The sequence below is a fragment of the Macaca thibetana genome, chromosome 6, assembly GCF_024542745.1.
Source record: "Macaca thibetana thibetana isolate TM-01 chromosome 6, ASM2454274v1, whole genome shotgun sequence".
NCBI classification, from domain to species: domain Eukaryota; kingdom Metazoa; phylum Chordata; class Mammalia; order Primates; family Cercopithecidae; genus Macaca; species Macaca thibetana.
Genome location: NC_065583.1, coordinates 39,085,477 through 39,113,256, shown reverse-complemented (window position 1 = coordinate 39,113,256; position 27,780 = coordinate 39,085,477). Strand labels below are relative to the sequence as shown.

The following is a 27,780-nucleotide window of genomic DNA, read 5'->3' as shown; positions in this document are numbered from 1 at the left end:
CCACTCCCTTGTAGAGAGGACTCACCCCTGACACCTCATAGTGGGCATCAGGCCTGCGTTCTGTGACGAAGGTGAGGATGGCCACATTCCCCACCTGATGTCTCTATTACATTGGAGCAGTTGACACACACAAAATAGCTGAGTCACAGGCTGAGTCAGCAGGCCAGATCAGCGGTGCTCCGTCCCTCCACCAGGATTTGTCAGCACTCGTTACGCACTTGGTACAATGCCGAAGACATGTGGGTTAACTATTGATTCATGCCTATTGTTTAAATTGTCTTCTTTTTTATATTTAGCATGTTTCCCCTCCCACCCCAAGTTACATAGGTGACATATACTTACTGTAAAAAAAATTTGGAAAATACAGGAAGCTATTCACATATTATAAAATCACCCATTCTCCACCCCCAATATTTTGATATATAGCCTTTCAAACTTTAAAAAATATATATATCCTTTGCACACACACAAGTTCGAATCAGGATGGATTAGTGCCTAAATTTTGTGAAGAGCATGAAGCAGAGCTTTGAGATATCTTAGAACTTCTCTTTATCAATGGGGAAAATGCAAACATTCTTAGCTGTCATATACTAAGATCATATTTCAGGTGAATTGCAGTGGTGGCCACGGTTAAGGTGGGAGAAGGGGGTGCCTGGAGCGTATCGGAAGTTAGATCCTGGGAGTTCTCCCTCAATATTTTTCTATAAGTGAAAGCAGGTTACAGTAAACATCAAAATTGATTTAAAGGGGGAAAAGCCATAAAACTGTGGCATAACCTAAGATACAGTGAGGGCGAGGGGCTTCTACACTGACTTGTCTTACAGCCACCACTGGTCTGTGACGTGCCAGCCACTCTGATGGGCGCGTTCTGTGTGTTGCGCCACTGAACTCATGTCCGCTCTGTGTGAGGCGGTTATGATCCATGACCGTCCTCATTTTGGACAAGGCTCAGAGTGGGTAAGTGACTTGCCAGAGTGGCAGAGGCATGTGATTCAATCATGAGTCTGAGACTGAACGATTGGCTGATGGATTGATTTTGCTACCACCTGGAAGAACTACCTTAAACGCCTACTCCCAAACCCCTTAAAGCCGTCCCAGGTGATCTGTACTGAGCACATAGCGTTTTAGACGTTGCCTATTACCCTGATGATTTCATCTCCTGATCCCTAGTGGGCAGTGAGATGAAACGAAACTGTGTTCACATCTGGACCCTTGGCTGAGATGACAACTTCAAGAGAGGGTTTCCTGTGCCCTCTGTCACTTGGCAATTTGATATAAGGTAAAGCTCCAGACTAAAATTCCCCCTACTGGCTGTCTTTTTGAAGACATCTTCATACAAGGGAGGAAAGGGGTATGGATTGGGCTAAGAATTACAGCCAAGCCTTAGTTTATCAATTGTTAGGATACAGAGGAGGGATCATTAAAATCTAGAAATAACTTCAAAACCTTCAGTCATTGGTTTAAGCTGTCTCTCCAGTTAACTCCGGTCACAGAGATACCAATAGGGGCAAAATCACATTGCCTCTATTTCTATTCCTTTCCCATAAAGACCTACCTATACACGGTCAAACCTGTATAAAGCATTAGCTATGATAGGGAGAGGGCAGGGAACATGGAGGATTTTAGCTACTGAAGAAACAATTAGACTACGCCTCTCCATGCGGTTCATTCATCCTCACATCCTTTCAGTACCTGACATGGCACTTAGACACAGGAGACATTTGATAAATGTTGAATTAAGTTATTAAGCTTTCTATCCTTTTAGGTGATCCTTTCAGAATAAAAGGGGCTATTTTCAAAGTTTTATGCATGACACATAAACTACAAAAGCCCAGGCTCAGCCATTTGTGAAAAAAGCAATAAGAGACACCCCTATAGCACATAGTACCTAGGTACTCAAGAAACATTTTTGGGCTGTGTGTGGTGGCCTATAATCCCAGCACTTTGGAAGGCCGAGGCCACTCGAGCCCAGGAGTTTGAGACCAGCCTCAGCAACATAGCAAGACCTTGTCTCTACAACAAATAAAAATGTTAGCCGGGCATGGTGGCATTCATGTGTAGTCCCAGCTGCTCGGGGGGCTGAGGTGGGAGGATCGCTTGATCCCAGGAGTTCGAGGCTTCAGTGAGCCATGATTGCACCACTGCACTCCAGCCTGGGCGACAGAGCCAGACCCTGTCTCAAAGAAAAAAAAAGAAAGAAAACATTTTTGGAATGAATGAATGAATGAATGAATGAATGAATGGAATTAGATATTCTAAAATGAGTGACTGAAGAGTTACCAAAACATCAATCAATCTTTCCTCTGTGTTTATATGATAATACATTTCAGTGTTTTGAGAGAATACCACAAGAAACTCTTTTATGTTTGTGTCTAAAATAAAGCAGGGTGAGGGTGGGAATCCTTCTGGAAAAAATAACAAACAGAGACTAATTGTTGCTTTATAGTTTGCCTCACTCCATGTAACAAGGTTTCTGGAAACCTCAAACCTTGGCCACGTCTGGAAGCATGTCAGCTTCATACTTACTGAGCCGTATAAAAGCCCGTCGGTGTCCATGGCCAAGTACTGGCCAGTCTCGGTACTCTTTATATACACCTCCCCCACGCTTTCCGCACTGAGCTGCAGCTGAACTGGAATAAAAATAACACGAGCAAAAGTAAATAAACACTACGCTTTTGCCGATAGGACCCGGCAGCCAGGACAGTTGGCCATGGAAAATTCTGCTCATTCATTTTGCAGAGCCCTCAGGGATGAGCCTCAGATTAATCAAAACATAGAAATACAGTCTCTTTTTCTTTGCCTTCCAAATAAAGTTGTCCATTGGGAATTACGTCCTTGGGAAAGGAAGGAGAGACACCGGCCGGCTCACCTACCTGTCCACCCTGTTGGTTACAAAATGACCCTGAGTGCACCTTCACGGTGCCTCGCTCCTTTCTTTCTGTCACCTGTGGGAAAATAATCACAGGAGGAAATGGTATTCACTCCCCCAGGCTCCCTCATCCCTGCAGTCTTGGGGTGCCATAGACTGGGATCTGGCCACCCTGTGTGTGTTCTGCTTTTGTTATCAACCTGCACAGGGGTGCCTTTTTTTTTTTTTTTTTTTTTTTTTTTTTGAGACGGAGTCTCGCTCTGCCACCCAGGCTGGAGTGCAGTGGCCGGATCTCGGCTCACTGCAAGCTCCGCCTCCGGGGTTTACACCATTCTCCTGCCTCAGCCTCCCCAGTAGCTGGGACTACAGGCGCCCGCCACCTCGCCTGGCTAGTTTTTTTTTTTTTTTTTTTTTGTATTTTTTAGTAGAGACGGGGTTTCACTGTGTTAGACAGGATGGTCTCGATCTCCTGACCTCGTGATCCACCCGTCTCGGCCTCCCAAAGTGCTGGGATTACAGGCTTGAGCCACCGCGCCCGGCCAGGGGTGCCTTTTAATTGTCTGGGCCTTCTAGTTGTGGGAGAGACTTCTATCCACAGATGGTTATTTTATAAAATCTGAGATTGCTACTTTCCCTGAGACAGAAGAGGTTCCCAGGGAGTTAGGACTGGTTGCCACATATGAAACTAAAGGAACTCCCTCGCAATGAAGGTTCCGTCAATCCCTCAGCCTCTATGGCAACCCACCTGGGGTACAGGCAGAGGGGTGATCGCCAGCTCCTGATGTGGGGAGAATGAAGCTGTTACCTGGAAATGCAGTGATGAGAACAGTGGTTCTCAACTGGGGGTGATTTTGCTCCAAAGGGGACATTTGGCAATCTCTGAAGACAGTTTCTGTTGTCACAGCTAGGGGGGTGGGTGCTACTGGCATCTGGTGGGTAGAGGCTGGAGATGCTGCTAACATCCTACAATGCACAGGGCAGCCCCCACAGCAAAGAATTTTCCAGCCCAGAGAGTCAGCAGCACCCAGATTGAGAAACCTGGAGATGGAGGGAAAGGACTGTGAGTTACAGAGTCACACTCTCCTCATTCACACTGATTGACACTCCCAAGGTGCTGGACACTTAATTGGAATCCATTATTCATTTGATAATTATTAACTTGTTTATTCACCCTCGGGTGCCCTCTTGAGAGAGGTGCTTTGATAGTTCACATTTGGGAATTGGAATTAATTCTAGACTCTTCGGGATAATTTATTTGTTCACTAGACCATCAGAACCATCATTACGAGTAGGAGTGAAATCTAGACCAGGAACCAGTGGCTGCCCAGTAGTTCCCTAGGAGGATGAGGGGGCATCTCTGAGGTTCAGCTTGGCAGAGGCCGAGGGGCAGGAGAGGCTGGAACACACAGGGCTTTGGTTGGTAGATCTAGACCCCTCATTGCCTTTTCTTTGTTTTCTTTTTTTTTTTTCTTTTGAGATGGAATGTTGTTCTGTCACCCAGGCTGAAGTGCAGTGGCGCGATCTTGGCTCACTGCAACCTCTGCCTCCCAGGTTCAAGCAATTCTCCTGCCTCAGCCTCCTGAGTAGCTGGGATTACAGGCACCCGCCACCACACCTGGCTAAATTTTTTTGTATTTTTAGTAGAGACGGGGCGGGGGTTTCACCATGTTGGCCAGGCTGGTCTCGAATTCCTGAACTTGTGCTCCGCCCGCCTCAGCCTCCCAAAGTGCTGGGATTACAGGCGTGAGCCACTGCATCCAGGCCTGTTTTCATTTTTAATTTAGTTTCTTTGAATAGGAAATAGACTTCCATGTTTCCAAATAGCAGAGGAGATAGTGAAAAGCTCCCTTCTGGAGTGCACATCTCCTGGGGGATACAGAAACAAGGAAACTCCTCCTAGACACCTTGTGTGTGTATCCGTTCTAGAGAGCTTGTATGCGTATATTGCAAAAGACATACTACCTCATACTAATGGTAATGTACTGAGCACACAGTTCTGCCCTTGCTTTTTTTGTTTCTTAACTAATTGGAGATCTTTCTACATCAGTACAGAAAGAGTGAACTTCTTTCTTCTTGCCAATTGAATTGTGTTCCATTATGTAGCTATACCATAATTGTTTAACCACTTCTCTGTTAATATGCCTGTATTTTCTTATTTCTCTTTGCTTTCCTTATCTCCTGATTCACCCCCAGGATGATACATAGTTTTATCACCCTTACCTAAGATGCAATTCTCCCTTCCTTAGAAGTCTTTGCTATAGAGACTCAGGACTTCCTCTAGCTTCCTGTGGCAAGTGGAGTTTATTTAATTCACAGGAAGGAACTGGAAGCCACTGATGCACTTTCTCACAGGTCCTCCTAGGAATAGTTAGCTCTGAGAGTGTAGCCATGAGGGAACAGGCCAGTGGGCCTCCACTGTAAGGTGGGCTCTGCTCTCGAGCCTTCAGTCACACCACTTGCTGTCTTTCTGCTTCTATTAAACTTCAAACTTTCCCTGTTTTCCTGGGATCTTTGCACATGCAATGCTTTCTCTCTGGGACCTTCTTCCTCTGGATATTCACAACGTCCTTCTCCTCCAGGCCTCAGCCTAAATATCCTAAAAGAGGCCCTCCCCAGTAACCTGTGACACTCTGTGCACGAGGTCCTTTCATCCCCACCCCATTCTCCCTGCCAATGCCACCCTCCCCCACATTCTTCTCCTCCTCTGCCCCTTGTTTCTTTCATGGCGCTTAGTACAACATGCAATGATCTTATTATCTAGGGAGCTGCTGATCTATTTCTGCCTCCTCAGGAAAGTGTACACTCTGAGAAGAAGGGCAGAGATCTTGTCCTGTTCCCTGTGGGGTCCTCAGCACCTCCTACAGTGCCCTGCACACAGTGGGCAGTCTACATTATTTGGTGAATGAATGATGTTGGGCTAATATTGGCAGAGATGATTCTGCTGGCCCATCATCAATCAGCTGTGCACTTTGTTATGTTTCCAATAATGCTCTGAGGGGTGAAGTAAGATGGGACCGCGTGGAGAGTTGTAAGGCTCAAGGCTGGGCTCTGAGCTGAGTGACCTTGGCTAGGCTGCGTAGCCTCTTAGACACAGTCTCTTTTTCAGTGAAATGAGGGGTATTTGCGCTCAGTCTCCATAAAGTTATTTCTCAGTCTAACAGTCTATGGAGCAAGTAGATACATGGAATGCCAATAGAATATTCTTTGGCAATAAAAAGGAACAGAGCTCTGAGGCCTGCCACAACACGGATGAGTCTGGAAACAGTGCTGAGTGGGAAGAAGGCATCACAAAGGACCATGTGTTTTATGTTTCCATTTAAATGAAATGTCCAGAATAAGCAAATGCATAAAGACAGCAAGTAGATTCAGGGTATCCAGGGCCAGGGTGGGTGGAGATGGGGGAATTATGGTTAAAAGGCATGGGGCTTCTTTTTGAAAATATTCTAAAATGGATTGTGGTGTTGGTTGCACAACTCTGTTAAGTTGTAAGAAAACCCACTGCATTGTACAACTTAAATAGGTGAATTGTATGGTATGTGTGTTATATCTCAATAAAGCTGTTTTTTTTTTTTTAAATGGTTATTAGACTTCATGGTTTTCAGAGAACCTTCACATATACTTTTCTGTCAACTTCTCAGCATAATCCTGTATGTTTAAGAGAGACCAAAGGAAAGGGCTAACCTTTTACTGATCACCTACAATGTGCCAGGCATCATGCTAGTTTCTATCTTGATATAAACAGTATAAAATTAAGGAGTGTGGGCTCCAGAACACAACTGCATCAACTCAAGTTCTGCTTGGCTGCCTATTAGCTGTGTGATCATCCGGCAAACTATTTGCCTCTGCTCCTTATCTATAATGGTAGTTGTTGTAAGGGCTAATGCATGGAAAGTGGCCAGTACTCGTCAGACTATTTCCTCTGTGCTTTTGTGACCTTTTCTGCTCCTCGAAGTGTTCCCTGGAGGAAGGTGGTGCTTGCTCTGTCCTTTAGGTGAAGAGCTGGAGTTTGGTGAGAGTGTGTTTTATGCAAGGTTATACTTCTAAGAAGGGGAAAAATCATGACCAAACCCTAGGTTGAGTACTCTAAGTATCCTACATTTTTCCTCTCTTTCACATAACCTCTTGGGCTCTAATTATGGGAATGGATTGATCCAAATTCAGCCATACTCTCCTGCTCGGACCCTCTTGTGTTCAAGATCACACATGGACAAGATGGCGGGTGGCCATCCAGGATCCCATTCGTAGCCACAGAATGAGGTGAGGTTAGCTGCCTGGGACTCTTTCCAACCTATCACCCATATATGTAGATATTTAGTCAAACACATTATAGGTGCTACAGAAACCCCAAAGGGGAGGTCTTTTAAGGTAATCAAGGAGTTTTTCTTTTGTTTGTTTGTTTTTCTAAGATGGAGTTTCACTCTGTTCCCCAGGCTGGAGTGCTGTGGCGCGATCTCAGCTCACTACAACCTCTACCTCCCAGGTTCAAGTGATTCTCCTGTCTCAGCCTCCCAGGTAGCTGGGATTACAGGCACGCACCATCATGCCCGGCTAGTGTTTTTTTTTTCTTTTTTTTGTATTTTTAGTAGAGACGGGGTTTCACCATGTTGGCCAGGATGGTCTCAAACTCCTGACCACAGTTATCTACCCCCCTTTGGCCTCCCAAAATGTTGGGATTATAGGCGCGAGCCACCGTGCCTGGCCAATCAAGGAAGATTTTTAAAAAGCTTTTCATTTCCTATGCTTTTCTGTTTTGCTGCCTTCAATAGCACCCGCTTGTCTGGCCATGGGGCTGAACAGGCTTGGCTTTGCCGTCTGTGGAGTTCCATCATGGCCATGAAGAGGCCTCCTAGAGGTAAACAAGAGCCAGAGGCCTGCTTAGCACATGACTTCAGCCCTCAGCCATGAGTCCCGACACCAGGGTTGTTGCGCCGGTGAGAGTTCGTCTCAAGAGTTTCCTCTGTAAATATTATTTCTCCAGGATGTCCAAGTTTCATAGCTCATTTTCACTAGGTTTCATTCTGGCTAAGTTTCCTAAACATATATCCTTCTGCAAGTAGGGCTGGCAGGAAGGAGCAACACCCAGGCTGAGCGGCTCGTGTAGCTGGCTAGGTGTCCAGCTCTCTAGTGTGACTTCATTCCAGTTTTCCAGACCTACATCCTCTTGCAGCTGCTGCTGAGGACGGGCAAGGAAGGAGAGAGCATGAGAAAGGGGGGCCTTGGGAAGAGAGGGAGGGGCTGGCCACACAGCAGCAGCTCCTTCCTCAGGTAGCAGCTCAGGGTCGGGGGACGGAGAACCATTCAGTCAACACGTATTCATCTACTAGGTGCTGGGACTTAGGTTCAGTGCCAGGCATGGTCCCTGCACTCGGGGCTTCCGCATGATTAGGGATACAGACAAATGAACTCTGAGTGATACAGCAATGCAATAACAAAAGCTCCACTTGTTTTTGAGCTAAAAGCAAACAAAAGCACAAAAACTGCAACATTCTTCCTCTCTTTATCTCTCTCTCTCTGTGTGTGTGTGTGTGTGTGCGTGTGTGTGTGTGGTTTTTTTTAAAAAAATTCCCTTTCAAAGAAAGGCAGAATATAACATACAGTGAAAAAAAAATTACAGTGGAAGAATACAGTAAATCCTTGATGAAAATTGTATTAAAAAACACAATACATTTGGGAGGCTGAGGCAGGTAGATCACAAGGTCAGAAGATCAAGACCAGCCTGGCCAACACGGTGAAACCCCGTCTCTACTAAAAATACAAAAAAATTTAGCCAGGCGTGGTGGTGGGTTCCTGTAATCCCAGCTACTCAGGAGGCTGAGGCAAGAGAATTGCTTGAACCCGGGAGGTGGAGGTTGCAGTGAGCCAAGATCGCGCCACTGCACTCCAGCCTGGCGATGGAGTGAGATTCCGTCTCAAGAAAAGAAAAAAAAGAACACAATACAACGTATGTAGCTCATGAATATATCCGTACTAAAATATAAAACTGTGCACCAGATACTGAACAAATTCATACAAGTAGCTGCTTTGGGAAGGATAAGAGGAACTAAGACTGGGAGAGGAGTTGAGGAAATGTTTCCTTCATCCTAACTCTATTTCTTTATAAACAGTTCTGAGGTAAGAACAGCCAGCTGCTGACACCAGAGGACTCTGGGTGATGGGATTCCTGATGTTTAGTCTATATCTAGTGCATAGTTTTCTATTTTACTACATATACATGAACTATGTATATTGTTTTGTGTATTTTACAAAATTTTCATCAGGGATTTGCTAATGATCTCCCCTAATTCTCCTTCATACCTTTTAGAATGGTAGCTGATGTGTTAAAGCTCTGTTCATAGTCAATGGGACACTCAGAGCTGGCCAAGACTCCCGCTTTTTGTTCCTGGTGACCCCTGAGATGTTTTATGACCCAGCTTAGGCATGAGTCCATGTTGCATCTAGACCTGAGCATAAGCACTCATAAAAGCTGGGTCTTCCTGGGGGCAGACTGGGACCCAGGAGAACTGGGGAGGCAGGAGGGTAGATGAGGCCCCTCTAAAGCTCTAACTTCTCTGTCCACTCCCTTTTTCAATACACCCCGACCAGGTTAGCGCACAGAGCAAATCAGGAGGAGCAAGCATCTCTTCTTTATCCCATCCAGGGATCTAGGACTTGCTATCTATGAATAGGAAGGTCTTTGTCTCTCAAGCATCTCAGGGATGAAGGGGCAAGGACTTTTTGAAAAACAAGACATGTCCATGGTCCTCAGGGTACTTCGTTTTCCCCTCTGAAATGGGGACATTAACGATGAATTTAGCTGAAGAGATGGAAAGCAACTTTTAAAAAGGTACTCTAATGATAGAAGTTTCTTGGAGAAATTCAAACTTAGATAAAGCATTGTAAAAATGTACGGGCAGAGGGCTGGAAGTGTTTGCTCGGTGGATTTGTGACTGTATGTGCCCTCAGTAGAATCCAGAGTCCTGTTCCTTTACTAGGAATGAGTTAAGAAGTGTTGGTTTGGGGACGGCCTATTTGTCAGAACTATATGTCAATTAAACTGAAATGTGCAGACTCACCTTCGTGGGTCATGGTCTTCCTTGTCCCATGCTCATTATTTAAACTGGTTCACGAGTCCCTGCATACCTGGGAAACCTACATAAAGGGGAGCCCAGAGCTTTTGCATGCTGTGCTAGCCCCCAACTAGGTGTTCACACCTTTTATCTGAGGAACTAAGTTCGTAGCTTTGGTTTTCTCCTCTGCTTCCCAAAGCCTTCCATTAGGTCTTAGCAGTAGTTTGTTCACATAAGAACAGCAATCCCTTACTTTCCAAAGGTAGAAAGAAGGAAAAAGGGTTATGAGCCTGCCAGTGCCAAGAGAAGTCAACTTTGAGGTATTGCACCCTGTTTCTGAGCCCCAAGCTATCCTAGCATCTGCCTGTCCCATCCCAGGAAAATGTAAAGATAAGACCACAACTGGTGCATTCAATGAGGAAAATGCCTGGAAAGAGAGGTTCTGCTTCTGTAGCATGTCTGTCCGTGGCCTCTAAGCCTGCTTTCCACCTCTGCTCTCCAAAGAGAGGCCAAGAGAGATTATGTGCCTGGTTTATTCTGGGTTGGAGACTTCCCGTCCTTTGCCGTGTTTACCCAAAGTGAGGTCAGCCTCATTCAGAACTTGGTGAGGTTGTTTTATGTCAGTGGCATTTATAATTAAAATGTAGCCACAAGCCGGGATTGGTAAAACATTAGAGAAAGACAGAGAAGGGGAAAAATTGAATTTGGGGGAAAATAATTCCAGTATTTAAAAAAATACACCCACACACCCCCCCACACACACATATGTATACACACACATCTATATATAAATATATATACACACACACATGTAAATACATATATGGAAAAAACCCTTATCTTAAAAGTTGTCTGCTTCTTTAAGATCTAAAAAAGGTGCCTGGAAAATTTTGATACAGTCCAGAGACTGAATGACATATATGTATATATTATATATAGTTTATATATTATATGTTATGCGTGTGTGTGTGTGTATTTTAAAGTTTATGTATAAAAATCCTCTATGCAATCAGATGAGGGTTGTGGGGAGGAGGGCAAGGAGTCCTTTCCATCACGTGTGACCGAGGCGAGAGAACCCTGGTGTGGAGTACATTCCTGCCTGGAGACCTTCCCCTCTCTCTGACTTCTGGCAGTGGGGTCCAGCTCTCCCCATAGTAGTCATTTGAAAAGCTGTTTTGACTTCAGGTCTATGCTGGTGGGGAATACAGTGCCTTACCCGCTAGGTGCTGAGTGATCCCAACCAGAGAATAGAAGTCTGGACTCCCCTAAAGCAACAGGGCAGGAGGCATTTCATGAAGAGGAACCTGCCCTTTAGAAAGGGCTGCAAGGTAGGATTGTTTTGACCAGTGAATTCTGCTACTGCCTTTAGGATGTGGCTTGATTTATAAATATTTGATTGGCACGCACTTTGCCTAAGAACGTTTCCATTTGTGCAGTGAGTGGTGCCGGTAATTCTGCTCCCCACGTAGCCTCTTGCGTGCTTGGGGAGGTGAGGGGTTGTGGGCTATGGCAGGCAGCTGCAGGTTTGGAATGCTCATAAGGAAATTATTCTCTAATTATTGTTCCAGTTAATAATCCCATTGAGGGATAAGTCATGGTCCCCCTTCACCAGAGAGGAAACTCCCCAGAAAGATCAGAATCAAACACAGAGCAGACTTGCCCTGCCAGAGGAGTGAGATGGAGCGGGGTTTGCTGCACCTGTGCCTGGGCACATTATGCCTCTGTGTCAGGCCTCAGGGGCTTCAACCCAGGTAGTCCCAGAGAAGCTGGGACAAAGAGTCACCCTCAGTTCTGCGAGCAAGCATAGCATTCACTTAATCTAACAGACTTGACAGGTCAGGTGGTTAGGTGAGGAAGGCTCAGGAATCCCAGAAGAATGATGATCAATATCATTTTTTTGGAGCACTTATGTGCCTAGCAGTGTGCTAAACACTCTTACAAACATTATCACATTAAAACTCCCACATTCCGATGAGTGGGTGCTGTTGTCATTCTTGCTTTTAAAACAAGGAAACTGAGGCACATTGAGAAGTAACTGTCCCAGGATGACACAGCTGGTAAATAGCAGTGCTGGGACTTGACCTCCACCCATCTGACCCACAGCACAGATGTGTGTATTGAATCAGTTTGTGGGGCGGAACCGCTGTCATGATGTTGGTGTCAGGTGGTGGTGGGATACAGAAGGAGCCTTAGTCCTGGAAACAGAAGATGTGGTCGGTGCCAAGCCCTCCCAGTTAGGAGCTGGTCACGCCTGTCAGCTGCAGTGTTCTTAGAGTGATGATAATTAGTAACCTCTCAAGGTTGTGGTTAGGTGGAAGTGGAGGAGTTCAACACAATGTCCAGCATATATCAGGGCTCACAGATGTTTATTGAATATATTGTTGACTTTGAATTTAGCTGCCACCAATACAGTTCAGTCACTTATAAAATTAATGTTTACTGGGCATTTTACCAAGTGGCAGGCAATGTGCTAGACACAAAGTTTGTAGTGTTGAGCAATAAGAGACAAAGTCCTTATCCTCTAGGAGTCCAGTAGGAGGGAAAACCATTAAATAATTGCACAAATAAATGGAGAATTATAACCCCAAGGACGGCTGCATGGTACATGAGACACTCTTCAAATGCTTGTGTCCAAAATGGAACTGGCCATCTTCCCCCAGACCTGATCCTCTTCCAGGACGCCCCCCTCTCATGGTGACACCATTTATGTGTCTCCCTGAGCTGAAGCTTAGGGGCCAACATGAACCTTCTCACAAACTGTGCCCATCAGCCCTGGGATCTATGCAGCACTCCCTGGGTGATTCTGCCTGGCCTTCCTAGCATGGCAGCGTAACCAGCGTCCACAGTCCATATTGGTAACTGCCTGCAGCAGTGATCTGAAGAATGGTAACTGGACAAACCAAAACCATCTTCTCTGCAGGCCAGAAGTCCACCAGTAGAGACATTTTACTCAGGTCTCTATTAGAATGGCCCCCACACGAGCATCTGCCCTAGCGTTATACCACTGTAAAAAATGTTAGGTACTTGAAACTCATTCTCCTTGAGGCAGGAAGAAGATACACTTGCCCAGGAAAGATCAATGACCTTGGGACAAAGAGAAGCCATGAAAGGAGTTATTTCTGTCTTGTAGAGCTCAAAGGCATACGGTTCTATCTTGTGTGATTTTTTTAAATTTTTCGATTGGCTTTTAGAAACGCTCTTTCTGAAGGAAGCCTTAACATGTGACTCTGTCACCTCAGTCTCTAATTATGTTCAAACTAGTGATCAAGGCATCGAAAATATCTCCTTGCCAGGCCGTGCGGATCACATGTAGCCAGGGAGCATCCTCCTCATGCCTGGCCGAGGCAATTCTGTTTCTGAATAACCCTTGAAACTCAGAAGGGCTTTGGCAGTACCACCACTGGGCAGAAGAGGGCGACAGAACCACATTCAGGGAGTACCTCCGTGCCCAGGACGCCTCTCACCTGCAGAATCCTAGTAAATAGAAGTTTCGCCCTTATGAGGCACACTAGGCAATGCTGCCATTCCATTCCACAGGTGAAGAAACTGAGTCTCAGCGAGATTAAACGATTTTCCTGAAAATTAGTTGGGAACACTGGAGACACTTAAATTTCTAGTTAGGAAAGGACTGGAGTCCCAGGGCTGGGGAGCTTGAAGCTTCTCTTGCAGAGTTTGCAAACAGAAAGAATGCATAATGGCAAGAACGTTAATTGTCCAGGGCTGCTCCAGGCAGAAAGGGGCAGAGCAGGCTTGAACTGGAGCCTGCTGACTCTGCAGCGGAATATCCAGTTCCAGTAATGACAGGTACAGGGATGGGCTTCTGACCACCCACCCCACTTATTCTGATCTCTGTCCTCGTGGTCCTTGTTCTTAGTTCAGAGTAAGCAAATGATAGGCCCACACGACAACTCTGAGTGTTGGCAGAGAAACCCTGAATCCAAGCCTGCATCTAGCCCCTTGGCTTTCCTGGGTGGCAGTACTGTAAAAAAGAAGAGTCTGGAAGGTCCTTAAATACGACCCTCTGTTACCATATGCTAGGCTGATTATATAGAAGGCTCGATGATGATAACTGCAATATGAACCAACACGTGCTGTGCTGTTCCTCTGTGCCAGCCACTGTGCCAAGAACTCTCACTATATTATCTCATTTAACCCTCCCAAGAAACCTGTGAGGCAAGGAATATTAGTATTCTTTTTGTACAAATGAGAAAAGTGAGGACAGAAAGGTGCAGTTGCCCCAGTTCACTTGGAAAATAATCTGGCATTCCTTGAATGCAGAAATCCTCTCCTGCACTCCCAGGGCTACATTGTGCTCCTTTCTAGGGGTTCCTGACATCCTAAGTCAGGCGACCAAATCCACTGTGGACTCCAGAAGTTGTGCCAGCGTTACACACCCAGAGTGCAGTCTGTTTTGCTAATGATGGAATGACAACAAGGAAGCCATTTTCCATTGCTACAGAAATTCCAGGCCGGGCGCGGTGGCTCAAGCCTGTAATCCCAGCACTTTGGGAGGCCGAGACGGGCGGATCACGAGGTCAGGAGATCGAGACCATCCTGGCTAACACAGTGAAACCCCGTCTCTACTAAAAAATACAAAAAACTAGCCGGGCGAGGTGGCGGGCGCCTGTGGTCCCAGCTACTTGGGAGGCTGAGGCAGGAGAATGGCGTGAACCCGGGAGGCGGAGCTTGCAGTGAGCTGAGATCCGGCCACTGCACTCCAGCCCGGGTGGCAGAGACTCCGTCTCAAAAAAAAAAAAAAAAAAAAAAAAAGAAATTCCAGTATTGGAGCCTCTTGTTACTCCAGAAGTCAAGGTTTCCCAGAAGAGCTAGCCTAACCCCAAGGAACATATCACGAAGCTTGTCTTTCCTCTTGGGTTCTGAGGACTGGAGAGCATTCCCTACTTTTTCAGAAAATTGGTAAGATGTATTAGGAACACTTAAAACCCAGAGGAATTAAAGCTTGTTCCCTTGTGTTCTGTGGGGCAGATCACATGAATTGTGTATCATGCCTGACACAATGGACTACAATCTAAGTTTGCTAATTTGCAGTGAACATTGCTTATGTATGCTTTTTAACAAACTAGAGTCCTTTTTTTGCCTCATTCTGACACCTGTTTTTCACTGAAAATAAGGCATTCAGCAAGCCCATTTGAAGATAAACCATCAAAACAAAGCCCAAAAGAGCTAATTCTGCAGCTGCAAGCCCCAGCGTCAGCCTTCCTGCTCCTCATCTCAAGGGTCTGTGTGGTGGGTGGGGAGGAAGGAACAATGTCACCTCGTGTGTAAACGTCAGTGTCCATCTCCATTACCCGTGCATCTGAGGGTAGAGCATGAGCACCAGTGAAGTGGTCATTTGTGCTTAGAACCTGCAACCTCTGGTGCATGGTCCATGAATAATTAAGACCACCTGATCTATAAACCATCATGTCAAAGTGAGTGTTTTGTATTGCATTTTAAAGCCAGTCCTACAGAAACTTCCTGCCTGCCTGGCTTCTTCTGTGTCTCCTGATTTTCCTTCTCTTGATTTGTTTTATGTTTGACTCTTGAGATTGCTGACCCTGTAAGCAGGGACTGGATCTGGCTTTAGGCTTCTTTGTAACCTCTGATGCTGCAGTGGGACTCAGGGGATCTCAGATGACATCATGATAGGACCTGGACACCTAATATCAAACATACACACCAGTGCCAGAAGTATCAAAGCAGAAGGAAGAGATTTTTTTATACTTAGAGAGTCAAGAAGATTCTTTTCTCCAGAGTCATACCTTCATTTATCAACACCTCTGAGACCCGGGCTGCCAGGAAGTGCTGGAAGAGATACTCAGCATTTGGCGCTAGTCGCTCCTACTCTCCAGTTTCTATAAGGTCTGGAGAATGACTTTACCTCTGCTGGTTACCACAGCCACATCTGCGTGATACGCAGAGGGAAAGCTGCGTAATTTATGTTGTGTAAGACTACAATTATGAACTAGGATTTCACAAATCAAGCCCAGTGGAAACATAACCAGGAGAGTCAGTTGACTTGAAACGGAGCCCACATCTCTGTGCAGGATTTACCGCCATGCCCGTCTGGTTCATCCCATCATGGAGCATGCAGACCCCTGACTAGCCTTGGGGGCCAGATCCTTCACTAGTTACAGAAACCTGGGAAAACATACAGGGATCGAGCACCGGCAGCCAGTTCTGTTGGGTCAGCAGAGAGTGCTTTAAAAAACTTGAAATAGGACACGTTTGGGTAAGTGGTGGCCCCCACAACTCCCTATTTTCCAAACCCAGACATTCTACACATTTATGTGACTCCACCTCTGAATGTGTCACGCCTGAATAGAACCCTGGAGAAGCAACTACCTGTACTTAAATATGTACCTTCCTCCCACCTCGACTACAGAAGCTGTCAGAAAGGGAAGGGGGTGTCATAGAGATGGGCTTACTGTGCTGGTCGCTCCTGTCCCTTGTCCCATCCACTGTGCCATCCGGAAGGATCCTCAAGAAGTGGCCCCCGTTGCTACAGTAGAGCAGTTTGGGCTTCTTGTAATTCCCTAGAGGCAGATTAAACTTCTCGGTCAGGGCTGTGAACGTGGTGATTTCCCCTTCAGCCATGGCTCAGCAGCTGCTGCTTGTGGCGCTTTCAAGACTGTAAGAAATTGAACAAATCTGTAGTCGGTTCTTCCAGCAAAGGCACAAAATGCACTTTGAAGAGAGGAAGGACAGCTTCAGGGCACAGGGCTCCTGGGGAGTGAGTAAGCACAGCCTGCCCAGGTGATGCCCGCAGTCCGCAGGCCTGTGGGGCGGCTGGTGGTTAAGGAATGATGGTCCCAGGCCTGGGAGGGGTTTCCAGGGCATTTCTCTCTTCCCAGTTGGACACAGCTTTGGACCAAACTGTGCATTTTTTAGAACTTCAAATTTAATCATTTGACCAAGGGGAAAAAAAATCATGTTTTGGTCCCTCCTTCTGGTCCACACACATCCTCAAATTAAACACCAAAGTTGCACTAAAATAACACCCAGGGTCTGGCTGAAACCCACAAAAGCTGAGAGGCCAGGACCAAGGTTCTGCCCTCCACCCTCACGCTATCTTGATGAGGTACAGCGAAGCAGATAGCACAGATGGCCTGGACATTCAGGACCTGTAGCCAAAGGCACAGGAGGTCTTTCAGGGACACAACAGGGACAGCAAAGGGTTAGTGTGTTAAGGCAACCTTCTGGATTGACTGGGGGAAACAGAGCTGGAACCAGGGAAAAAGGCACAGAGTGGGAGTGAGTGGGGTTTGTAAAGGGCAAACACCATATCAAAGGAAATGTTACGAGACAGATTATGAAGGCTGTGCCTGGTCCCTGCCCATTCCACAGCTTCCCATAGCTTCATGTGGCTGAGAGGTGGGTCTGTCCCTTGCACACAGGCTGTTTTCATCCTAGCTATTTTCTAATGTGTGATAGAACACAGAAACCACCATGTTATATATAATATACCTTTAACATTGTATGTAGCCACTATATACAAAGTTATATTATTAATGTGAAAATGCATCGCTTACACCTCAGAGGATTAAAAAACAAAACCAATGAGCATTAGAATTGGTTAAAACATATACTTGCCCCACCATTTAGGAGAAGGAAGTGCTGGTGACTCTGAAAAGAAAGAGGCCAAAAAGAGACCAGGAAACTAACATGGGAGCTGCACCTTTAAAAAAATTTATTTTTATTTTTATTTTTTGAGACGGAGTCTCTCTCTGTAGCCCAGGCTGGAGTGCAGTGGCACGATCTCGGCTCGCCGCAACCTTTGTCCCCCAGGTCCCGATTCAAGCAATTCTCCTGCCTTAATCCCGGGTAGGTGGGATTACAGGAGTGCGCCACCATGCCTGGCTAAGTTTTGTATTTTTAGTAGAAATGGGGTTTCACCATATTGGCCAGGCTGGTCTTGAACTCCTGATGTCATGATCCGCCTGCTTCAGCCTCCCAAAGTGCTGGGATTACAGGCATGAGCTACCGTGCCCGGCCTGGGAGCTGCACTTTGTAAGTGTGTGTAGTGAATGTGATCATCAATACATATTGATTACCAAGTGGTCTTGGAATGAAAATCATCATCCTCATCATTAATGTATTTTGGGCTACAGGTTATCTCAAGTAATCTCACCATAATCCTTTGAAGTGGACACTAATATTATCCTCAGTTTTAATAAAATAAAACCAAAGCTTAAAGATGTTCAGTGACCTGCCCAAGGGCAACAGCTAGTAAGCAATGGAGCTGAACCGCAAAAGGAATCTGGGAACGGAAAGCCCCATTTTTCTCTTGATCACCATGAAAAGGTTTAGTGACTTTATCAACACTAGTCTTTTTATGAGAAGTGGGGTTTTCACCCATTGGCTGGCGTGTACATCTGCCACCATTAACTTGTCATTCATATATTTATTCATTTGTGACCCAAAGGTTGGCTAGTCTCCACCAACAGCCTCTCCTTTTGCCCCCATGTCATCCATGAAACAGGACTCCATGCATCTCCTCCTTCTCCAGGAGAAGCCCACCCCAGCAGCTTCGTGAGCATCATGGAAGACCAGCAGCTACGCTGTCTTCCCTGCACTAACCATCCATCAGTGCCTGCAGCAGCCTTGTGGAGCTGCTGTCATAGGAGACAGTTCCCTCATAAATCGACACCAATTACAATAATTTGTCCTTAGGACTTTAAAATGAGGGCTCATGTTGGAAGCCTCCATCTGTTTTCTCTGCTCCTGGCATTTTAACGTGTCTGGTACATTTTTCCCACTCTGCTGCCACATGGGCCCGCCATTGTCCCTGGTTTCAGCTACTGTTGGAGGTGCCTCCAAGAACCCCAAAGAGAATTTTGCATATACCATATAAACTATATTTAAAGTCAGACCGTCCCAAATGTCCCCTTTATCCCATATGGTGAAACTTCGATCAATTCTTTTCGCATAATAAGCAACAGACAGAAAATAAATATAATATTACATATATATATAATTTTATTTATGTCAATTTCATAGAGAGGATTGCAGAGTTTACCTTGCATAGTACAATCTCTCTCCATCCTCACTGTCTCTTCCAAACTTTCTCTCTCATCCATAAGCCTCTAAGTCCTTCTGTGCCCACCTCTGGCTCTCTTACTCTCTCTCCCTTTGTCTCTTCCTCTGTCTCTCCACTCACTCCTCTCTCCACCCAGCCTCTCATTCTAACTTCTCACTCCACTCCCTTCTGGATCCACTTCCAAAGTAAAGCAATTTAGCTCTTTGGATATCTTTACACCTTACCTCTCCATTAGCACACAACCATCACCAGATTCCCCTTCCTTAAAGTACAACTAAGAGATAATGAATTTTTTCTTTCATTTATTTTTTCCAAGCACTTCCTAAGTTATGTACTTCATTTGGTACAGGAGACAATAATTATATACTAGTGGTTGCCACTTAACTGAACAGATAGTCATTTGTATTGTCAATCTCAGGTGGGCTGAATTTTGTTTCTCCTTGTCTCTGACTTCCTCCGGTGTAGGTCCCCATTTGCTTCTGATTGTGGGGCAATTTCATGTTAAGAATGGCCTTTCAGGCCAGGCATGGTGGCTCATGCCTGTAACCCTAGCACTTTGGGAGGTCAAGGCAGGTGGATCACCGGAGGTCAAGTGTTGAAGATCAGCCTGGCTAACATGGCAAAAACCCATCTCTACCAAAAATACAAAAATTAGCCAGGCGTGGTGATGCGTGCCTGTAGTCCCAGCTGCTCAGGAGGCTGAGGCAGGAGAATCGCTTGAACCTGGGAGACGGCAGTTGCAGTGAGCCAAGATTGCGCCATTGCACTCCAGCCTGTGCAACAGAGCGAGACTCCATCTCAAAAAAAGAAAAAAAAAAAGAATGGACTTTCTTCTAGATCCACCTAGATTCTAGATCATGTGTGTATGAGCCATACAGCCCAGACTTAATCATTGTGGAGTTCTCACTGGCTAACTGACCTCGGCCAGAGCCCAGCAGGTCCTCAGGGGCCCCTCCCTCCTGACCACAGTGTACCTGCAGTTATACAAGGCCACACCTCTGCTGTCTGCCTGCTCCCCTCAGTGAGAGGGACCATCATGAGGGTGCCTATACTGATGTCAGATGGCTCCCCAAACCCTTCATATCCACACCTGAAAACCTGAAGGAGACAAGTAGGCTCCTGAAAATAAGCCTGGAGTCAACATGAAACTGACAGACAATGGTAGCTGGGATTGATGACTCAGCTGAAACATACAAAAAATGAAATCCCTTTTTGTTGCTAAAGGAAACCCCTGGGGCATGAAAAGTCCTTATTTTAAACTTTATTTGTAATTTACCTATAGTTTGAGCAGTAGTTGGTTCAAAGTTCCTTGCCAATCCACTATTTGTTAAAGGATAGAAATAAAGGAAGTATATGACGTGATAAAACCATAAGGCAGCAACCTTAGCAGGCCCTTGGAGATTTACACAAATTGCTTTAATAAATGAATCCATTAACTAAGTAAAATCAGGCATTAAGTGTAATGGAATTTTATAAGCTCTGCTTCTTGTTACTATTTTCTTTTTAGTGGCTGTCAGAGGAGGGGATTGTCTGTGTTGTGTTGGGAAACGGAGAAGATCAAGCCCGGCGAACTCCATGTTATCATTGTGCACGAAGCCCAGCCCTTTGAGATTTGGGGCACTGGGGAGATTTTAGGAAATCCAGATGATTTTTTTGATTTATCAGTGACACCCAGGTTAGAGGAACACCAAGCCTATTGGAACATCTGTGTTAAGGCTGACATACTTTATCAGCTGTGGCCTCTGGAAGGGAACCTGAACTCTGACACATGAACAGGATGTGGATAGTAAGCAACCACGTTGGCTCTGGGAACCTTGGCGAGTCATTCGCTGCTTCTGAGATGTTTCCTCTGATAATTCTCACCCTGCCTCTCACACAGTCGTCTGAAGGATTAAATGGGTGCAATATTCATACAGCACTTGAAAAATGGGACCTGACCTATAGGAGATAGTAGTAATTGGTTATGTTGAACTAGTTGGAGCCTGGTGTGATCTAAGTCAGCTGTGATTAAATGCTTAATTTAAAATGATTTTTTAATTGGTTTGAAAATAGAAGTTTTTCATTCCCATATTTGGCAGAAATGAGCTAAGCTCCTCCCCCTGTGATTAAGCCACAAACATAGCAGAGAAGATGAAGGACGCAAAGGTAAGCCATGGTTTCGTAAGAAAAAATCCTGGTCTGCATTTCAGACTCAGTTCTCAGCTTATCGACAGTTAATATAGTACAGTTACTATATAGTTATTATAGTTATTTGCAAAGCCCATTATTTCTAGGAAACATTTGTGCTCAGCTTGTCCCTGGAAACTAAGCTGGAAGGAAAGACGGTGATGTGTTAAGAATCAAAGGAAGGCAAACACTGACATTTATTTTTTAGTTTTGTTTTTAATCCCTGTCACTATGTAAGCAATGTGGAATACCCATGAAGGAGGATATTTTGCAAAGTGTATAAAGCCACTGAAGGTAGATGTATAGACAGACACCTGCTAAGGTGATAATTGGATGTATCCTCAAACCCAGCACATACAAAACAGGCCTTAGCTTTGGTTCCGAATATGCTCTAAGTCCTTGTTCCCTGTGGCTATATGAATGGCATCACCCAAAATCTTAACTCTTCCTTAGAGATATTAACTTTAATTTTTGTTAAGTCAAATATACATGTTAAATGTTAAAGGTAACTAGTAAAAAAAAAAAAAAAAATAGAATGTATTTAGTCCAAGCAGCAACTGGTAGGGGTAAGGGGAATAAGGTGGAATAAATAAAACTGTGCTTATCTTCGTGACCAGCCTGACCAACATGGAGAAACCCCGTCTCTACTAAAAATACAAAATTATCCGGGCGTGTTGGTGCATGCCTGTAATCCCAGCTACTCAGGAGGCTGAGGCAGGAGAATCGCTGGAACCCAGGAGGCAGAGGTTGTGGTGAGCTGAGATTGCAGCATTGCACTCCAGCCTGAGCAACAACAGCGTAACTCCGTCTCAAGAAAAACCAAACAACAAAAACAAAAAAACCCTGTGCTATTCCAAAATAATCCAGAAAAAGAAAAAAAGGAAATAAAGTAAAAAAATTCCTCAAAATTAGGTGACCAAAATAAATCCAAATATATTTATAATCACAATAAATATAATGTGCTAAATTTACTAGCTACTTTTTTTTAAAAATCCATCTGCACTCTGATTACAAGAGACACATTTAAAACATAATGACATAGAAAGGTTAAAAGTAAAAGAATGAAAAATAGATACCAGACAAATGTTAACAAAAAAATAGAAAACTTGGCCAGGCACGGTGGCTCACGCCTGTAATCCCAGCACTTTGGGAGGCCCAGGCAGACGGATTACAAGGTCAGGAGATCGAGATCATCCTGGCTAACACGGTGAAACCCCGTCTCTACTAAAAATACAAAAAATTAGCCAGGCGTGGTGGCGGGCGCCTGTAGTCCCAGCTGCTGGGGAGGGTGAGGCAGGAGAATGGCGAGAACCCGGGAAGTGGAGCTTGCAGTGAGCCGAGATTGCACCACTGCACTCCAGCCTGGGAGACAGAGCAAAACTCTGTCTCCAAAAAAAAAAAAATTGAAAACTCATGTGGCTATATTAATATCAGATAAAATAGGTCTAAGACAAAAAGAATGACTAAAAATAAAAGGGATTGCCACATAATAAGTAGATTAATTCAACAGAAAGATATACAAATTCCAAACATGTATATATCTAATAACATAGCCTCAAAAATACATAAAACAAAACTTGACAAATATGTAAAGGGAAAATGACAACTCCACAATTATGGTGGGAGATTTTATAATACATTTCTGTCATAAATGACAGAGCAAACAGACACCAAATATTAGTAAGTATGTAGAAGATTGAAATACACCACTAGTAAATTTAATTGATGAGTGTATAAAAGAACCTTGTACCCAACAATGAAGTGAACTTCATTCTTATCAAGGACACATGGAACATTTACAAAAATTGACCCTGTACCAGGTCATAAGGCAAGACAACCCAAATAGAAGAATGTTTCATTGAGACTATTCTTTGGGCAGAATAGAAATCACTCCCACTCGTTCAGTTGGTGACAATGACCTTTCAGTTTTACCTTTTTAGTGTCTCCTAAAGCCATTCTCTTTTCTCCAGCCTCACTGCTGTTGCCTTAGCACAGACCCAGCACCTGTCTCACCTGGGCTGCTGCAGCAGGTCTCACCTTTCCAGCACTGCCTTCTTTCAATCCACTGTCAATTCTGCTGCTAGTGACCATTCTAACTCATCACTCCCCCGCTGTAGATCTTTGACTGGGTCATTGATTTCCCATTGTTTTTCAGGATAAAACCCAGACTCCTGCCATGACCTGTGAGGCTCTTATCATTAACCCTGTGACTTTTTCTCTTATTGGCCTCTTTTTATAGTCCCCCTACACCCTCATACTCACCCAGATCTTAGCCCAAACATTCTTCTGCTGCCAACAGTATTATCTCTCTTGCTCTCTCTCTCTCTTTCTCCTTTCCTCCACCCTTTCACCATGGTCTGGCTAAGTCACACTCACCCTTCAAAAATTTAGCTGGATATTTCGGATATTTCCTCCTCAAGCAAGCCTTATTTGGACACATCCCCCAACCCTAACCTCCCTGCTCTTTCTTAAAATTCACATATACCAGTTTAGGTGGGTTCATTCCCCTGTGCTCTCTCAACAGCAGACAGCATTTCCTTTACTTCACTGCAGCGCTGGGTGTAATTCTCATCTATATCCCCCTGCCTAAACTCTTCAGTGATTTCCCATTGCTCCGGGACAAAAACAAAAGTCGTGCGGTGGCCTGCAGGAGGTTCAGCCCTTACTCCCCTTCTGCCTCATTTCCCACAACATCTCCCTCCAAACTTGCCTTCCATTTTCTGATTCCCTCCCACCCTAGGACCTTTGCCCATGCTGTTCCCTCTGGAGTGATGTTCCTCTCTTTCTCTCTCCCCTGCTCCCCTGGTTAACTCCTAATTTTTCTTCAAATCTTAGTTCAACTCTCAATTCCTCATGAAAGCCTTTCCTGGCTTCCCTGAACTGAGTCAGGTTCCTCCAGTTCTCATAGGACCATTTAACATTTCTTCATAGCTCTTACTACCAGTGTTTAATTACACATTCACTCTTGTGATTATTTAATGTCTCTTTTCATGATTGGACTGTCAGCTCCATGTTAGTACAAACCGATTGGTCTTGCTCACAATGGTATCCCAGTGCCTGGCAAAATGCCTGGCACCTAATGGGCATTTGATAAACATCTGTTGAATAAGCAAATGAATGTAATTTAACTACGTATACTTGACTGACTCCTTCATTAGTCTCTGAGACCCTGGGACAGAAACTATGCCTTTTCTTTCTATATCCAGCATTGAGCAAATACCTATGCATAATTAGTGTCCTGTGAATTCTTGTTGATTGAAGGGTCAGTCCTTTCTCAGGAGCCTCTCATGGAACGTCTTATCAGACTACCTAATTAGAAGGTGATGTCCTACAGGTATTGACAAAAAAGCTAAGCCAAGAACCTAAATGTATTTTAATTGGGTTCAAATTAGGCCAGAATACCCTACCTTTGGTTAAAGGCAGGCTCAGACCCTGTCCTCATCTTGTAATACATACTTCCTTATTTCTTTAAAGAAAATACTATGGAAATTAAGGCTCTCAGAAAGGAAGTGATCAGCTCCTTTAGTCTCAAGTCTGAACTTATCTAACCAAGAAAAATATTTGTAGGGCCTGGAAAAAAAATCCAGGTTTTGTTATTTCTGCCAAGGCGTGTTAGGCTGGCAGGGACCCACCTTCCACTCCCTGGTGAAGGAAAGTTTGCTGAAGAAAGGGAGGCAGTGTGTTCTTTGCTTTCTTTTTCTTCTACTCCACCCTCTGTGGTCTGTACTGGGTCTGAGGTAGAAGTGTAGCCATGGCTGACTGGCCTGGGCTAGTATCTCAGCATGCTGCCCCCAAAACCAGTTCTGTTCCATGAGCTGAAATCTCATCTTCCGTGGCTGACAGTAAACTGTGGACCTGACTATGGGATGGACTTGACAATGGTGTGCAGGAAACAGCTCCCACAAGCTCATGTAAGCCAATTATTAAATATTCAGGAATTTTACTATTATTAAACCATTAATATCTTGAAATTAACCCTGGTGAGAGCATTTATATCATAGAAATTGGCAAATGCCAGGGCTTTTAAAATTCTCTCTCTCTTTTTTTTTCTCCTCTGATAGCTGGTTTACTCAGCATACTGCTAAACTTGGGTTTGAATCCTGGTTGGACACTCACTAGTAAATGACTCATTCTCACAGTGCCCTAGTTTCCTCATCTGCAAAATGGGGCTACATAACAGTAGCTACTGAACAGAGTCACTGTAACCTCAGCACTGGAAAACTTGTGAGCATTCCATAGATGTTAGCTTGACTATCACCTAAGCTGTATAACCTTTTGTCACTTTTTTTTTTGAGACGGAGTCTTGCTCTGTCACCCAGGCTGGAGTGCGGTGGCACAATCTCGGCTCACTGCAAGCTCCGTCTCCCGGGTTCAAGTGATTTCTCTAGCCTCAGCCTCCCGAGTAGCTGGGATTATAGGCGCATGCCACCACACCCGACTAATTTTTGCATTCGTTTAGTAGATACGGGGTTTCTACCATGTTGGCCAGGCTGGTCTCCTGACCTCAGGTGATCTGCCTGCCTCAGCCTCCCAAAGTGCTGGGATTACAGGCGTGAGCCACCGCGCCCGGCCCCTTTTGTCACTTTTACAAATCATCTGGTATTGATTTAGGATTGAACAAATTTGATTTTTCATATTTATAAATATTTTGAGTCATTTCATTTTTAAGTTTTTTTTTTTCTTTTTCTTTCTTTCTTTCTTTTTTTTTTTTTTGAGACAAAGTCTGGCTCTGTCGCCCAGGCTGGAGTGCAGTGGAGTGATCTCGGCTCACTGCAACCTCCACCTCTCAGGTTCACAGCATTCTCCTGCCTCAGCCTCCCGAGTAGCTGGGACTACAGGCGCCCGCCACCGCACCCAGCTAATTTTTTGTGTTTTTAGTAGAAACGGGGTTTCACCATGTTCACCAGGATGGTCTCAATCTCCTGACCTTGTGATCCACCCGCCTCGGCCTCCAAAAGTGCTGGGATTACAGGTGTGAGCCACTGCGCCCGGCCTTTTTTTTTTCTTTTTCTTTGAGATAGGGTCTTGCTCTGTCACCCAGGCTGGAGTGCAGAGTGCAGTGGTACACTCATGCTCACTGTAGCCTCAAATTCCTGGGCTCAAGCGATCCTCCCACCTCAGCCTCCCAAGTAGCTGGGACTACAGGCCTAGGCTACCATGCCTGGCTAACTTTTTTTTTGTTTGATTGTTTGAGATGGAGTTTTGCTCTTGTTGCCCAGGCTGGAGTGCAATGGCACAATCTTGGCTTACTGCAACCTCTGCCTCCTGGGTTCAATTGATTCTCCTGCCTCAGCTTCCCGAGTAGCTGGGATTACAGGCACCCACTACCATACCTGGCTAATTTTTGCATTTTTAGTATGGATGGGGTTTCACCATGTTGACCAGCCTGGTCTGGAGCTCCGGACCTCAGGTGATCCGCCTGCCTCAGCCTCCCAAAGGGCTGGGATTACAGGCGTGAGCCACCACGCCTGGCTGCCTGGCTTTTAAAAATGTGTTTGTAGAGATGGCATCTTTCTGTGTTACCCAGGCTGGTCTTAAACTTCTGGGCTCAAGCAATCCTCCCGCCTTGGCTTCACAAAGTGCTGGGATTACAGGCATGAGCCATCACGCCTGGCCCATTTAGAAATATTTGAGGAGTATTCGAAAAATACCGTGTTCTAAGTGATAGGTTAGAACTTTCCATTGCCATTTATATGCAATGATGCACTCCTCATTTGCTTAGGTGCTCAACATGATGTGCTAGGGATGAATTTTCAGTATATTTCGTGGGTCTACATGTGTTACTGTTCAGGATGACAGAGAATGGGCTTAATAGTTCTTCTCTTAATAGTCTTTCTCTTCTGTTCTTTAATTTAGGATACTTTTAATTCTAAAGACTCCCCAAGTCACTGAGAATAAACTGTCCCCTGGTTTCTAGAATCGAATATTATTTGAGGGAAATCACGATGTCACATACTCTAGAAATCAACAGCTTCTACTCGGTGCCTGCCATGGGCAGAATGCTGCAGATGTCCTGGAAATTTGAAAAAGAAAAGAAAGAAAAAGAAAGACTTGAGATCCCTAATCCACAATTCTGACATTCAAAGAGCTCTAAAAGCTAGAAGTTCTTTCATAATAGATTGTGGCAAAACCTGGCCCAAACTGTCCTGAGACTTAAAGCCTATTTGTTCTGCTTTGTGTTAATAGTACTTATACAATCTGGTATAGTGACTAATGTGTTTGATTCTAGGGTAGTGTCCCAGACTGCACTGGAGTTGTTCCATAATATACAATATATACACCATACCACGTCTCTAAAATTACCCAGATTCTGGATTCTGAAACATATCTAGCCCAAGGCTTTTCAAATAAGGGATTATGGGTTGGTAGTAGAAATCAGTTGCTGCCTTTAAGGAGTTTACAATCTAGCCATACTAGACTCATCAAGCCATGTTTCAGATAAGAGGGACATAGAGGCTTGCATCTAGTGTAACTGGCAGGAAGTGGGGGCTGTTATCTGATCCAGCTGTGTCACCAAACAGCTCAGTCCCAGCCCCAACTTGCACACTTCTTAACAAAGAGTAGAGAACTACAAGCAGACACACACACACACACACACACACACACACACACACACACACACACACACGGGTGTCCTCTAGTATCCTTTATTTCTTCCC

The 27,780-nt window shown here is 44.9% G+C and overlaps 1 protein-coding gene and 1 long non-coding RNA gene across 2 annotated transcripts in view; one reads left to right on the top strand and one right to left on the bottom strand.

The window, feature by feature from the left end:
- The window catches only part of LOC126957264 (uncharacterized), a 325,970-nt gene that overhangs the window by 206,654 nt on the left and 91,536 nt on the right, over window positions 1-27,780 (top strand). The gene's annotated exons all lie outside the window — the stretch shown is intronic.
- The window catches only part of FGF1 (fibroblast growth factor 1), a 96,101-nt gene that overhangs the window by 6,009 nt on the left and 62,312 nt on the right, over window positions 1-27,780 (bottom strand). The window contains 2 exon segments of the mRNA XM_050794952.1: window positions 2,527-2,630; window positions 16,344-16,546. Coding sequence (XP_050650909.1) covers window positions 2,527-2,630; window positions 16,344-16,546 — 307 coding nt within the window.